This window comes from Mobula birostris, chromosome 7 (assembly GCF_030028105.1).
Source record: "Mobula birostris isolate sMobBir1 chromosome 7, sMobBir1.hap1, whole genome shotgun sequence".
In the NCBI taxonomy this organism is placed as follows: Eukaryota; Metazoa; Chordata; class Chondrichthyes; order Myliobatiformes; family Myliobatidae; genus Mobula; species Mobula birostris.
In genome coordinates, this window is record NC_092376.1 from 126,233,190 (window position 1) to 126,249,202 (window position 16,013).

General features: G+C 42.0%; 1 protein-coding gene across 1 annotated transcript in view; it reads right to left on the reverse strand.

Annotated features, from left to right (window-relative positions):
- Positions 1 to 826: 826 nt before the first annotated feature.
- Positions 827 to 16,013, reverse strand: part of LOC140200418 (prenylcysteine oxidase 1-like) — a 47,467-nt gene continuing 32,280 nt past the window's right edge. Inside the window, exon 6 of the mRNA XM_072263714.1 lies at positions 827 to 2,711. Coding sequence (XP_072119815.1) covers positions 2,053 to 2,711 — 659 coding nt within the window. The 3' untranslated portion in view covers positions 827 to 2,052. The remainder of the gene's footprint in view (positions 2,712 to 16,013) is intronic.

A 16,013-nucleotide genomic window follows, 5' to 3' on the forward strand; every position in this document is an offset into this window, starting at 1 on the left:
ATGTAGAGGAGACCGCACCGGGAACACCAGATGCAATAGATGACCCCAACAGACTCACAACTGAAGTGCTGCCTCACCTGGAAGAACTGTTTGGGCCCTGAATGGTGGCAAGAGAGGAGGTGTAGGGACAGGCGTAGCACTTACGCTTACAGGGATAAGTGCCAGGTGGGAGATCCGTGGGGAGGGATGTGTGGACCAGGGAGTCGCTGAGGGAACGATCCCTGCGGAAAGCGGAGAGGGATGAAGAGGGAAAGATGTGTTTAGTGGTGGGGTCCTGTTGAAGGTGTAAGAGGCTGCAGACTCCACTGCTCCCTGCTTCCTTTCTCCTCCACATAGCTGGCACAGCGAGCAGCTCTTTAACGTCTGACAGCTCAGTACAGACAGGACTTTCGTAATTATGCTCTGCCACTCCCATTATGTAGCCGGTTGATGGCGTAGTGGCATCAGCGCCGGACTTTGGAGTGAAGGTTCCTGAGTTCGAATCCAGCTGGCTCCTGTTAATACTTTCCATCCGTGCTGGGTTGAGTGTTGAGCTAGTAACTCGGCCCTATAAAAATAAGAAAGCCTGCTAAAAAAACGCCATCATGACGGCGTCCCGATGACTCCACTCGGAGTTAAGGGCTTTCTTTTTCTACTCCCATTATGAATGGGTTAGGACATAATGGTTCATTAACAGCGAAACAACATCAGGACAACCACAAGAAGTTCTCCAAATGCAGGCAATCCAAAGCAACATGCACAAACTGCTGCAGCAACTCCTCAGTCAGGCAGCATCTATGGAAAAGAACAAATAGTTGACAATTTGGGTTCTTCAGTACAATTTTACTCACCTTTGAAAGGAAATTTGCAAATAGACAATGAAAGGCAATTGAAACAGTATCTGGCACTGGCATTCAAATTCAAAGACTTCTCAGTGCACATAAACAGGTCCAGCCCAACATCTCACATATTGTTGTAGATCAATACAGTGTTACAAATAATAATTATGGTGCAAAAATCTTTAATGATCTAGCTCCTGATACCAGATATAAAGAACTTTCCTATCCTAACTAATTTAAATTCACTTACCCCTCAAGTTAAAAAAAATCAGATGTAATTAAGTAGCACTACCTGCAGGGTAAAAGCATGAAGAGGGGAAACAAAGTATTTGCACTTTACCCACAGCAACCTTCATGAGCTTAGGACATCACAAAACATTTTATAACCATCGAAGCAGTTGGGAGCTTTCTTTCAAGTGACCACATTTCACAATGCGAGGATCTGTTTTGTGCTGAGTATTGAGAAATAAATATAAATCAGTACAACAAGAAGAGGTCCTTTGTTCTTCTTCAAAATAGAGTCACAAGTACTTTATCTGAAAGACAACATCTTCAGTAGCTTTAAAACATGACAAAGCTATGGACCCTGCCATTTGAGGCCTGACTGACATTTAAACTGTGAAAACTTATTACTACCTTAGTTGCAAACTGTGCTTCTGCCACATTCCACTATACTTGCTGTAATTTTATACAGCAATACTATAGATAGATGAAATCTTAGTTTAAACTGTCACTGTAAAACATTAGAGGTGCGCTCCTAGGACTCCAGAATGCCAAACAATGCGATTATTATTTCAGTTAAAACATATACACAATTCAGTGAGCCACAAAACTAAGTGTTTTTCAGGTTTTATGAAAAAGTGCTTTGTACATTTTGACATTGTTTAAAATATGCCTGACGGTTGATGGTGAAGAAATTTGATTGTACACAGGCAGGCAAGCCAGTTGTTCAATATCATTGCTTATTTAGTTGCTTTTCATTGTCTTCTCCTGCTTAAAACATAAGCATTGGTCCCTGGCTTTCCCATTTGTGAAGCACAAAATAAAATCCAAGACAACTTTTGGAGAAAAAAAGTTTTTTTAAAATACAAATCACAATTTAAGTTCATTAAGAGGATTTAATTCTGTATTTGTTACCATTAGATTAGAGAAATTGAGTATGTTGCACTCAAAGTTCAAATTCACAGGTTCAAGTACAGTAAGAAATTCAGCTTTAAATTGTCTGTGTCCTTGCTCACAGTTCAGTTTTGATTTTATGTACCAAGTCTTTCTGATCAATCATATCCAGATGCTGGTTCCACCGATTGTACGCTAACAAGGCTATGTTTTTGGCACCAATGGCACTCATTTCCATGGCACTTGCTGCCCACTCAATACCATTCAAGTAGTACAGGTTGTCATGAAGAATTATGGGAGGGATCCCTTTACCAGAGTTGTATTCAGGATACGCCAGCCAATCAGTGACCTGCACAGAGTAGTACGAGCGAAAGATAGTCTTCAGTTGTTCTTTAGTAAGTTGTTTTGCAGAGAAGACTTTCCATACCGCTGCTTCCTGTGGTTGTTTTCTTCGGTAATTAGTGGTGATATTCACTGGGCAAATACTCGCTGTGCTAAATGTAAATAGTTTTGGACTTTCTACTGTTAGAATTACTGCATAAGGGAACAGTTTGGGGTCTGGGAATCCAAAATATGAGGAATTAAGGTAACCATGAACTACAGAAACAATTAGATGTTTATATTGACCTGGAAATGGTGTGATAGGTGGTGTAAAATCATTGAAGGTGATGCTTGTAGTTTCATGATGAAAAGGAGTTGCAATGACTACAATATCATAGAAGTCATAACCACCTTCATTTTCATTTTCATATTTCACTTGGTAAAGAGCTTTATTACCTATGGAAAGAAAATATTACAATTACTTACAGAAATAGTTTAAAAATTGCATAAAATATCATGAATTAGTCCTGTAAAAGAACAAATCTGCTTTCACTCTTCGGCATGAAATGGACTATTGGTACAGTTCAACAATGCAAAGATTGCAGAATCCAGCTCAGCAACTTTACTTGCTGTTTCCACTATCCAATCATTAGGCACTTCATAAGGGCAAATAAAATTAAATTTACGCGGATCAGCCATTGTGGGAGCGGCCATGGTGGGAGTAGTTCAGTGTTAGAATGGGGAGTTGAGGCTTTGGCTCATAGAGGCTTTGGTGAGGAGAGGTCAAGGCTATAGGTAGATTTTAGGTAACTTTTGTACTTATTGCAAAGCTAGAGCAGTGGAAATGCCAGGTAGGATAGTAGAATGCTCCTCTTGTGTGATGTGGGAAGGCAGGGAGACCGTCAGCATTCCTGACGGCTACATCTGAAAGAAGTGCAGCTTATAGCAGACCATGATAAGGAATTGCAGCTGGAGCTGGTGAACTCAGGATCATTTGAAAGGCTGTGGGGTTGAGTGAAAGGTGATACAGGGAGGTCGTTACACCTAATCAACCCCGGGTCAGGTCACAGATCTCTCAGTGGGTGAGCATCTGGGGGACAGTGACCACCGCTCCCTGGCCTTTAGCATTATCATGGAAAAGGATAGAATCAGAGAGGACAGGAAAAATTTTAATTGGGGAAGGGCAAATTATGAGGCTATAAGGCTAGAACTTGCAGGTGTGAATTGGGATGATGTTTTTGCAGGGAAATGTACTATGGACATGTGGTCGATGCATAGAGATCTCTTGCAGGATGTTAGGGATAAATTTATCCCGGTGAGGAAGATAAAGAATGGTAGGGTGGAGGAACCATGGGTGACAAGTGAGGTGGAAAATCTAGTCAGGTGGAAGAAGGCAGCATACATGAGGTTTAGGAAGCAAGGATCAGCTGGGTCTATTGAGGAATATAGGGAAGCAAGAAAGGAGCTTAAGAAGGGGCTGAGAAGAGCAAGAAGGAGGCATGAGAAGGCCTTGGCGAGTAGGGTAAAGGAAAACCCCAAGGCATTCTTCAATTATGTGAAGAAAAAAAGGATGACAGGAGTGAAGGTAGGACCGATTAGAGATAAAGGTGGGAAGATGTGCCTGGAGGCTGTGGAAGTGAGCGAGGTCCCCAATGAATACTTCTCTTCGGTATTCACCAATGAGAGGGAACTTGATGATGGTGAGGATAATATGAGTGAGGTTGATGTTCTGGAGCATGTTGATATTAAGGGAGAGGAGGTATTGGAGTTGTTAAAATACATTAGGACGGGTAAGACCCCGGGGCCTGACGGAATATTCCCCAGGCTGCTCCACGAGGTGAGGGAAGAGATTGCTGAGCCTCTGGCTAGGATCTTTATGTCCTCATTGTCCACGGGAATGGTACCGGAGGATTGGAGGGAGGTGAATGTTGTTCCCTTGTTCAAAAAAGGTAGTAGGGATAGTCCGGGTAATTATAGACCAGTGAGCCTTATGTCTGTGGTGGGAAAGCTGTTGGAAAAGATTCTTAGAGATAGGATCTCTGGGCATTTAGAGAATCATGGTCTGATCAGGGACAGTCAGCATGGCTTTGTGAAGGGCAGATCGTGTCTAACGAGCCTGATAGAGTTCTTTGAGGAGGGACCAGGCATATAGATGAGGGTAGTGCAGTGGATGTGATCTATATGGATTTTAGTAAGGCATTTGACAAGGTTCCACACGGTAGGACTATTCAGAAAGTTAGAAGGCATGGGATCCAGGGAAGTTTGGCCAGGTGGATTCAGAATTGGCTTGCCTGCAGAAGGCAGAGGGTCGTGGTGGAGGGAGTACATTCAGATTGGAGGATTGTGACTAGTGGTGTCCCACAAGGATCTGTTCTGGGACCTCTACTTTTCGTGATTTTTATTAACAACCTGGATGTTGGGGTAGAAGGCTGGGTTGGCAAGTTTGCAGATGACACAAAGGTTGGTGGTGTTGTTGTAGATAGGGTAGAGGATTGTCGAAGATTGCAGAGAGACATTGATAGATTGCAGAAGTGGCCTAAGAAGTGGCAGATGGAGTTCAACCCGGAGAAGTGTGAGGTGGTACACTTTGGAAGGACAAACTCCAAGGCAGAGTACAAAGTAAATGGCAGGATACTTGGTAGTGTGGAGGAGCAGAGGGATCTCGGGGTACATGTCTACAGATCCCTGAAAGTTGCCTCACAGGTGGATAGGGTAGTTAAGAAAGCTTATGGGGTGTTAGCTTTCATAAGTCGAGGGATAGAGTTTAAGAGTCGCGATGTAATGATGCAGCTCTATAAAACTCTGGTTAGGCCACACTTGGAGTATTATGTCAAGTTCTGGTCACCTCACTATAGAAAGGATGTGGAAGCATTGGAAAGGGTACAGAGGAGATTTACCAGGATGCTGCCTGGTTTACAGAGTATGCATTATGATCAGAGATTAAGGGAGCTAGACCTTTACTCTTTGGAGAGGAGGAGGATGAGAGGAGACATGATAGAGGTGTACAAGATATTAAGAAGAATAGATAGAGTGGATAGCCAGCACCTCTTCCCCAGGGCACCACTGTTCAATACAAGAGGGCATGGCTTTAAGCTAAGGGGTGGGAAGTTCAAGGGGGATATTAGAGGAATGTTTTTTTACTCAGAGAGTGGTTGGTGCATGGAATGCACTGCCTGAGTCAGTGGTGGAGGCAGATACACTAGTGAAGTTTAAGAGACTATTAGACAGATATATGGAGGAATTTAAGGTGGGGGCTTATATGGGAGGCAGGGTTTGAGGGTCTGCACAACATTGTGGGCCGAGGGGCCTGTACTGTGCTGTACTATTCTATGTTCTAAGCCGCAGGACAGAGGTAAATGGATGACCAAAAGGGGAAAAGGGATAGGTAGTGAGTCCATATCCTCGAGGACTGGCGAATGGCTAATGTTCAAGAAGGGAAACGGGGTTGATCCAGGAAACTACAGACTGGCAAGTCTGACATTAATGGTAGGGAAATTACTGGAGAGAATTCTTAGGGATTGGGTTTATGAGCATTTGAAAATCCATGGCCTAATTAGAGAGAGCCAGCATGGCTTTGTGTAGGACAAGCTCTGTCTTAGTAACTTGATAAGAGTTGATAAAGGTGGAGCTCTTGATGTTGTCTACATGGGATTCCAGTAAAGCTTTTGACAAGGTATCTTAATCCAGTAGGTTAAGATACATGGGATCCATGGTGAGTTGGCCATTTGGATTCAGAACTGGCTTGCCCATAGAAGACAGAGGGTCATGCTCGAAGGGTCTTATTCTAGCTGGATGTCTGTGCTACACATTGTGTAGCATAAGGGATTAGTTTAGATGGCTGTTTGATTACTAATTTATTCATTTCGGTACAACATTGGTCCAAAGGACCTGTTACTGTGCTGTACAGTTCTATGTTCTATGTTATATGGGTTCTGTTGAAAAGCATCTTTAGTAGATTTGTCCATTACTTCAAATTTTAGCTTGATTTTACGACTGTCAAAATATATCCTACAGTAGCAGTCGTGTCTTAGTAACTTGATTGAGTTTTTTGATGAGGTGATGAGGGTGATTTATGAAGGTAGAATTGTGGGTGTTGTCTATAGTAGCAAAGAATGTGTGCTCAGGAAGTTAACTCTTCACAAGGCATTAAAAGGATTATTGGAGTATAGATAGAAAATCTGAAAAAGCTAACAGGATTGGGAGAAGATTTTTTTCGAGAATACAAATGTGTACTCTTGTCCATCGCAAGGATCAATGAGGGAACTATTGCCCTTTCTGTCTCCGTCTGGCTGAACTTCAGGAGGAGAAAAAGGAGGGAAAAAAATGGGCTGAAAAGTGGCAGATGGAATTTAATGGAAACAAGAGCGAACTGTTGCACTTTAGTAGGACCATCCAGGGTAGGTCTTACACAGTGAATGGTGGGACACTGAGGAGTGCGTTAGAACAAAGGGATCTGGGAATACTGGTCCATAATTCATTGAAAGTTGGGGCATGGGTAGATAGGGTTGTAAAGAAAGTTTTTGGCATACTGGCCTTCATAAAATGAAAGTACCGAGTACAGGAGATGGGATGTTATGTTGAAGTTGTATGGGATGTTGGTAAGGCTTAATTTGGAGTATTATTTCAGCTTTGGTCACCTACAGGAAAAATGTAAATAAGGTTGAAAGAGTACAGAGAAAATTTACAAGGATGTTGCTGGGACTGGAGGACCTGAGTTGTAAGGAAAGATTGAATAGGTTAGGATTCAATTCCTTGTAATGTAAGAAGATTGAGGGGAGATTTGTTAGAGATATAGAAAATTATGAGGGGTATAGATAGGGTAAATTCCTGCAGGCTTTTTCCACTGAGGTTGGATGGGACTACAACTGGAGGTTATGGGTTAATGGTGAAAGGTGAAAAGTTTAAGGGGAACATGAGGAGAAACTTCTTCACACAAGGGGTCATGACAGTATTGAATGAGCTGCCAGCACAAGTGGTGCTTGTGAGCTCAATGTCAATGTTTAAGAGAAGTTCGGATAGGTACAAGGATGGCAGGGTATGGAGATGCAAGTCGATAGGACAAGGCAGTTTAAATGGTTTGGCACAGACTAGATTGGCAGAAGGCCTGTTTCAGTGCTGTAGTTTTCTATGACTCCATGGCCATCAAAATTGGGCTTTCTTCAATTTAGAATCTCAATTCAAGGACCAGACCTATCCTTTTTTATAATCATCTTGAGACTAATGGCATTATGATCACTGGGTGCAAAGAGTTCCCCTACACAAACTTCTGTCACCTGTCCTATCTCATTCCCTAATAGGAAATGCAGTTTTGTACTCTCTCTAGTTGGAACTTTCAGGTACTAGTTAAGGAAACTTCTTTGAACTCATTTGACAAATTCTATCCCATCCAACTCTTTTACAGTATGGGAGCCCCAGTCAATACATGGAAAGTTAAAATCACCTACTATCACAGCTTTATGTTTCTTGCAAAAGTCTGCAATCTCGCTAAAATTTGTTCCTCCAAATCCTGCTGATATTGTGTGGCCTATAATATAATCTCATTAATATGGTTATTATTTTCTTATTCCTCAGTTCCACCCAGATGAGCTCCCTAGTCTGCCCTGTCTGAGCACCGTCATGACTTATTCCTTGAGAAGTAATGCCCTTCAATCCCTCCTACCCTATCACATCTGAAACAATGGAACCCTGGCACACTGAGCTGACAGTCCTGCCCCTCCTGCAACCAAGTCTCACTAATAACTAAGTGTGATAATTCTACATGCTGATACATGCCCTAAGCTCATTTGCCTTTCCAAAAATTCTCCTTGCATTGAAATATATGCAGCTCAGAACATTAGTCCCACCATGCTCAGCTCTTTGATTCCTGACCTTGTATGTAGGCTTAACAACTTCCATCTCTACACCACTCACTATCTGTTCCAATGCTCTGGTCTGCATTCACCTGGAATTCTAGTTTACCACCACCGCCCCCCCCAACCCAGACAGCACTAGCAAACCTTCCCGCTAGGAAATTATTTCCCCTCCAGTTCAAGTGCAAACCTTTCGCTCTGTACAGGTTCCACCTTCCTTAAGGCCATGAGATACAGGAACAGAATTGGGCCATTTGGCCCATCAAGTCTGCTCCACCATTTTCTCATGACTGATCCATTTTTCCTCTTAGCCCCAATCTCCTGCCTTCTCCCCGTACCCCTTCCTGCTCTGACCAATCAAGAATCTGTCAATCTCTGCCTTAAATATTTATAAAGACTTGGCTCCCACAGTGGCCTGTGGCAAAGAATTATTCAGATTCACCACTCTCTGGCTGATGAAATTCCTCTTCATCTCCTTTCTAAAAGGACGCTCCTCTATTTTGAGGCTGTCCTCTCTGGGCCTAGACTCTCCCACCACAAAAAACATCCTTTCCACATCCACTTTATCAAGACTTTTCACCACTCGATATGCTTCGATGAGATCACCTCTCATTCTTCTGAATTCTCATGAATACAGGCCCAGAGCCAAAAAAGCTATTCATATGACAAGTTATTCAATCCTGGTATCATTTCCATGAATCTCCTTTGAACCCTTTCTAGTTTCAGCACATCCTTTCTAAGAGGCCCAAAACTGCTCACAATTCTCCAAGTGCGGCCTCACCAGTGTCTCATAAAGCCTCAACATTACCTCCTTGCTTTTATATTCTAGCCCTCTTGAAATGAATGCTAACATCACATTTGCCTTCCTCACCACAGATTCAACCTGCAAATGAACCTTTAGGGCATCCTCCACAAGGACTCCCATGTTCCTTTTCAGCTCAGATTTTTGAATTTTCTCTCCATTTAGAAAATAATCTACACTTTTATTTCTTCTACCAAAGTGCATGACTTTGGAAGTACACTTCCACCTGCCACTTCTTTGCCCATTTTCCTAATCTGTCTATATCAGTGAGACCTGACATAGCTTGGGAGGCCGCTTCACTGAGCGCCTACACTCCATCCGCCAGAAGAAGCGAGATCTCCCAGTGGCCATCCATTTTAATTCCACTTCCCAATCCCATTCCAATATGTCAATCCATGGCCACTTCTACTGTTGGGATGAGGCCACACTCCGGTTGGAGGAACAATGCCTTATATTTCGTCTGGGTAGCCTTCAACCTGATAGCATGGACACCGATTACACAAACTTCCGGTAATGCCCCACCTCCATTCCTCATCCCCTTTTCCCTCTCACACCTCACCTTCTTGCCTGCCCATCACCTCCCTCTAGTGCTCCTCCCCCCTTTTCTTTCTTCCATGGCCTTCTGTCCTCTCCCCTTTCTCCAGCCCTGTATCTCTTTCACCAATCAACTTCCCAGCTCTTTACTTCATCCCTCCCACTCCCGGTTTCACTTATCACCTTGTGTTTCTCTCTCCCTTCCCCCCACCCTTTAAATCTACTCATCTTTTTCTTTCCCCAGTCCTGCCGAAGGGTCTGTGCCCAAAATATCAACTGTATTTTTTTTTTCCATAGACGCTCCCTGGCCTGTTGAGTTCCTCAAGCATTTTGTGTGTGTTGCTTGGCCTATAATTTTCTTTCTTCTGCCTCTCTCCCTTCTTGAGGAGTGGAGTGACATTTGCAATTTTCCAGTCTTCCAGAACCATTCCAGAATTTAGTGATGCTTGAAAGATCATTACTAATGCCTGCACAATCTCTTCAGCCACCTCTTTCAGAACCCTGGGGTGTACACCATCTGATCCAGGTAATTTATCTACCTTCACATCTTTGTTTCTCAAGAACTTTCTCCCTAGTAGTAGCAACCTCACACACTTCTGACCTGTGACTCTTTGGAATTTCCACCTTACTGCTAGTGTCTTCCACAGTGATGCAAAATACTTATTTAGTTCATCCACCATTTCCTTGTCCCCCATTACTGCCTCTTCAGCATTGTTTTTCAGTGATCCGATATCCAGACACCTCATACACCTTATACACTTCATATATCTGAAAAACTTATGATATCCTCTCTAATATTATTGGCTAGCTTACTTTCATATTTCATCTTTTCCCTCTTAATTATTTTTAGTTGCCTTCTGTTGTGTTTTTTCTTAAAAAGCTTCCCAATCCTCTGACTTCACTCTAATTTTTCCTCTATTATATGCCCTCTCTTTGGCCTTTATGTTGGCTTTGATTCTCTTGTTAGCTACAATTGTATCATCTTGCCTTTAGAATACTTTCTACCCTGGAAGAGAGCCCATTGCTTCAAAAATCTGAAGCCTTCTCTCCTGCACCAACTCCTTAGCCACATATTAAACTGTATGATCTTCCTATTTCTGGCCTCATTAGCACATGGCACAGGTAGCAATCCTGAGATCACAGCCCTAGGGGTCCTGTCCTTTATCTTAGACCTAACTCCCTGAACTCGCTTTGCAGGACCTCGTCACCCATTCTACCCACGTCATTGGTAACAATTTGACCACGACCTCTGGCTGCTCACCCTCCCACTTAATACTGCTGTAGACTCAATCTGAGATGCCCTTGACCCTGACACCTGGAAGGCAACAAACCATACAGGAATCTCGGTCTTGTCCAAAGTACCTTCTTTCAGTTTCCCTAACCAATGAATCCCCTATCACTACAGCTCACCTCTTCTTACCCCCTTCCCTTTGAACCACAGTGCCAGAGACATGCTCGCTGCGGCTGCTCTCCGGTATGTCATCGTAGGTATCCAAAGCAGTACACTTATTATTGAGGGGAATGGCCATAGGGGTACTCTGCACTAGCTGCCTATTCCCTTTCCCTCTCCTTGCAGTCACCCAGGTACCTGCCTCCTGCAACTTAAGGATGTCTACCTCCTGTAGCTCCCATCTATCACCTCCTCATTCTCCTATACAATCCAAAGGTCATCAAACTGCATCTCCAGTGCCTTAACACAGTCTCTAAAGTGCTGCAGGTTGGCCCACGTCACGCAGATGTAGTTACCAGGGAGACTGAGGTTCTCCCAAACTTCCCACATCTCACACAAGGAAAAATAGCACTAACTCTGGACCCATTCTCAGCACACTACCCATGTACTAACAAAGAAGAGGTTTAGTAGAAGGTAAGGGAGCCATGGTAGTGTAGTAGTTAGTGCGATTCTATTACAGCTTGCCGTGGCGGAGTTCAGAGTTCAATTCCGACTATAGGGAGTCAATTCAATTCCTCCCTGTGACTGCATGGGTCTCCGCCACACGCTCCAGTTTCCTCCCTCAGTGCAAGGATGTACCGTTTGGTCGGTTACTTGGTCATTGTAAATTACCCCATGATTAGGCTAGGGATAAATCGAGGGTTGCTGAGCAGTGTGGCTCGAAGAGATGGAAGAGCCTATTCCACACTGTGTCTTATAAACTCACTTAGAGCCTCCATCTGTGCTTGCTGAAGCCTGTTGAGCCAAAGCCAGAACACTGCCCCACTCGCACAATGACCACACTGCTTACACCTCCTTTCCTTTCATTGGCTCAAACAATAGCTCATTCGAAAGGCTCCTTTCCTGCAAGATGTCACTCCCTCACTTGCTAATTCAAAACAATGACTCACCCCCAACAAGATGTTGCTCTCACATGCTACTTAAAAGCAATTGAAATTACTCCCAATAATCTTAATTAGTATCAGCAGAAAACTAAACTATGTTGGAATTAATTCACTTCTATTACAGTTACATATCTGCAAAACTGACAAATTACTTGATTAGTAATGACTATATTTTCCACTGACTGCACAATTTCAGTAAAATATTACTAATTTTCCATTAATTTTGCCCATCTGTTCAATTTACAAGATGTTACTAGGTATTCTAAGTATTTGCTTATAGTGCTTTGAACACGTCCCAGTTTGATGACTAAAGACATAGAATAAAAACATAGCATTAGCAAGAACAGGCCTCAAACCTACTTTGCCCTTCAATACGATCATTACTTATCTTCTACCTTGATACCACTTTCCTGCCCAAATCTCATACCCCTCAATTCTTTTAGTATCTAAAAGTCTGTTGATCTCTGGATCGAATACACTCTACATCAGATCCTCAATAGTACTCCAAGGAGAATTCCAAAGTTTCTCTACATGATGGAATTTCTTCGCATTTCCATCTTGAAAACCCAGTTTCTTACTTTGAGACTGTGCCCCCAGGTTCCAAACAACCAGACAGGGAATATATCACCCTGCTCTACTATGTAAAGTTACATAAGACTTTCGTGCATTTCCATGACATGTGCTTTCATTCTTCTAAATGAAGACAGTCTATCCGTGTCTTCTCATATGATAAACATGCCCTGTAGGAATCAATCTGATGGAATTTTGAGGCGCTTTCTCTACTACATACTCCAGACTTTATTCTGGGTGTAGTCTCACTATGGCCCTCCATTGCAGCGTGATGGGTTGACTCTTTAATAAAGGTCAAAATACCTTTTACCTTCTGTATGCTCAGATTTGTCTTTATTGATTCTAGAAAAAAGCTGCTAACACCACCAACAACTTTCAAAGTCTCATCATTGAAAATAAAACTTTACATTTTTCTACCAGTAGATGGCTTCAAATTATTTTCCATTTCTTCACCGTTTTTTAACTAGTCCACATCCCCCTGCAGCCTCTCTGTATCCCCCTTGTACCTCATAGTACTACCTGTTTTTGCCACATCAAACTCATCCCCTCATATAAATCACTGACGGAGCTTAAAAACAGCACTAACTCCATTCCGATAGTAACAACCATCCATCTATTTGGACTGTTAATCAATTCTCACTATTGTATTAGCCCAAACACCTTATACTAATTTTATTATTGCACTGAAGACTACGGAATGTGGATGCAAAAGTAAACGTGTTGGTAAAGGAGGCATATGACATGAAGTCGGGGAGTAATGTTTCAACTTTATAAACTTCTGGTTACGCCAGTCTGGAGGATTGCACTCAAATCTGCTTGCTTCATTATACAGAGGATGTAAAGGCTTTGAAGAAAGTGGTGAAGCTTTACCTGGCTCATGCCTAGATTACAAGGCATTTACTATGAGGAGAGGTTGAACAAACTAGAGTTGTTTTCTTTGGAGCAGTAGGGGCAGAGGGGAACCCTGCCAGATGTTTATAAGATCATGAAAGACACAGACAGAGTAGACAGCAGGCATCTTTTCCCAGAGTCAAACTGCTCATCACTAGAGGACACAATTAAGGTTAGATGGGAAATTCAATGGTGAAGTTTGGGGAAAGATTTGCTTTTAAACACAGAGAATGGTAACTGGAATACAGAGTTGGCAGTAGGAGCTAGTGCAAGAGAGGTACCCAAGATGCTCTTAGATAGGCACAGGAACCTGCAGAGGAATATGGACCTGCAGGAAGAAGGGACTAGGTTAGTTAGCCACTTAATTACTAGTTTAATTAACACCTTGATCCAAAGGGCTTGATCCTGTGCTGTGTTCTATATCTCTACAAGAAGATGTCCAAGGCTGTAGATGCAGGTCTTCAAAGTACTATTTTATAGACTTGTGGGGAAATAAAACTAGAAAGAGACAAAATGAACTTTAAACAGTCATGAACTAGAACAAAGTTTAGATTTTACTTCCACTGTCTCAACAAGATACTCAGGAAAAATAATCACCATTTTTAAACACTTACTTAACTAATCAATTCTGCTTGTAAAACGCTGCATGCAAAAAAAATTCTTACGTATTACTTGAAATGCCTTTCTTTCCTCTACACTTGATTATCTGCCTTCAGGGAAACCAATCTACTGTATTAAGGGTGTGTGGAAAATGAGATACAGCCCACATCTGAGAGTCGTTAATATCACATTAACTTCAGTTAGTAAAATGCATCCTAGAGATCTGCTACCATTGCTTGTATCCTGGAGCTTACAGAATTTCCAAAATAAATGGGATGGCTTTGAAGAGTCACAAAATCAAAGCATCTTGCACTTCAAATATTATCTACAAGAAAAGTTTCCATAGAGAAGCAAGGGGTGTATGTGTTTAAAATACAAGACCAATAGCTGATATATATGCAGCTCCTTCGACATAATAATCCACTTCAGGAGCTCTTTTCCAAATGCTTGATCAAAGAGCAAAGTAGTGTCAGAGTAGGAAGGTTTGATGATGAGGGTAGAAGTCCAGTATTTAGGACTTGAGCCAGTAAGACAGTGTTTAATATTAGAAATGCACACATGAGGAAAAATCTCATAGTAATTGGGGAGGTTGCAGACAGAGATTATACAAAGTTTTAATTGCTCAACTGGAGGTCAAAGTTATAAATAATAAAGATAGGTAGAGGAACTATCAGTTATAGGATAACAACTGTTAGTAAAACAACTCTCTCAAAAACAGTTTCAAAAGTCAGCTTCGAGAAAGCTTTGATATAAACAGTCATGAGTGTTTCTGTGACGGACATTTTTTAAAGGTTCAGAAACTGACACTTAAAATCTGGAAGTGCACCGTCAAGGAATAAAGCATCCAATCTATTTGATAAAATTCTTTCACTTGTACCAGTAGATATTCCATGCCAGGGTGTATTAACAGGCTAGAGTGGCTTTAATTTCTTATCCTCAGAAGAGCAGAACAGATTGATCACCTAGGGGCATTGTTATATTATGTAACTCCACAGGTTTACTCAACGCACCAACACCTGAATGCCAACTGTTCCAAGACTTCCTCCTTCATTTGGTACAGTTGTCAGATGGGCAGCCCAACAACTTGCAGAGTGTTTTTTGTTTTGTAAAAGTCAGCAAAAATTCACCAAAATTATCCTTGTACTTGAAAGGGCAGATGCATTGAAAACAGTCTGGTAACAGATGGTCTTGGCAGGTGAAAATACTCTTGCTATTATTTTGACACACCCTTGGCTCTCTCTAGTCTAGTCACCAGAAGTCTGACGCAAGATGCTTCAAGTAGGGTCTTGTTTCCAGCAAAACCCTACCGTTCAACAGTAACCCGGAAAGAAGACTGATCTGAATGGATCTATAACAATTAATAACCCGTATTGGAACACAGGTTTAAAATTTAAGAGCCTGGAAATTAACTTACATCAACTTACCACCCTGGAAAATATTCCTGGGCAGGAAAGAGCAATACAGCATAACCCATAACCCTGGGTCCCCACTTATACAAGCCTAAAAGCTTCATATACATATCAGGCCAACTATGCAGCATCTACATTAATAGAAAGATTTTAAAATTAATTGATTGAATATAAGTAATCCTAACAAAGATATCTTTGCAATAACTTACCTCACATCTACACGAACACTTTGTCATTGCTTCCATTTATATAACAATTTGGAGGTAGGAAAAAATTACATTTTTCAACTCAATGTGGTTAACGTACTGATACAAACTCCAGTCTGGGCTGCAGATATTAACCCCTCCATTTTGATTTGAAGTCTTTCGAATAATGTGTGTATTTGGGGAACTTTGATATTAGCTCGTTCTCTCTCAGACCCAGATAAATACATAAGAACATTTGAAAATTGGAACAAGAATGGGCCCCTCAGTCCCCAAAATCTGTCCCCGTCCCACCAATGAACGAGGTGGTAGACCGGTCCCACCACTAAACGTTATGGTAGATCTGTCCCACAGCTCCTCTCTTCATGTACCAGTGGCTTGCAGCTATCAATTTCACAACCTTTCAAACAAGTTATCTACTTTCGCTTTGAGTACCCTTAATGTTCCAGCCAGATCAATAGCCCTCGGTAGGGAAATCCAGACATCACCCTGCTCTTTCTTTCAATCATGGCTAGTTTATTTTCCCTCTCAACCTCACTCTCCTGCCTTCTCCCTGAAGCCTTTGA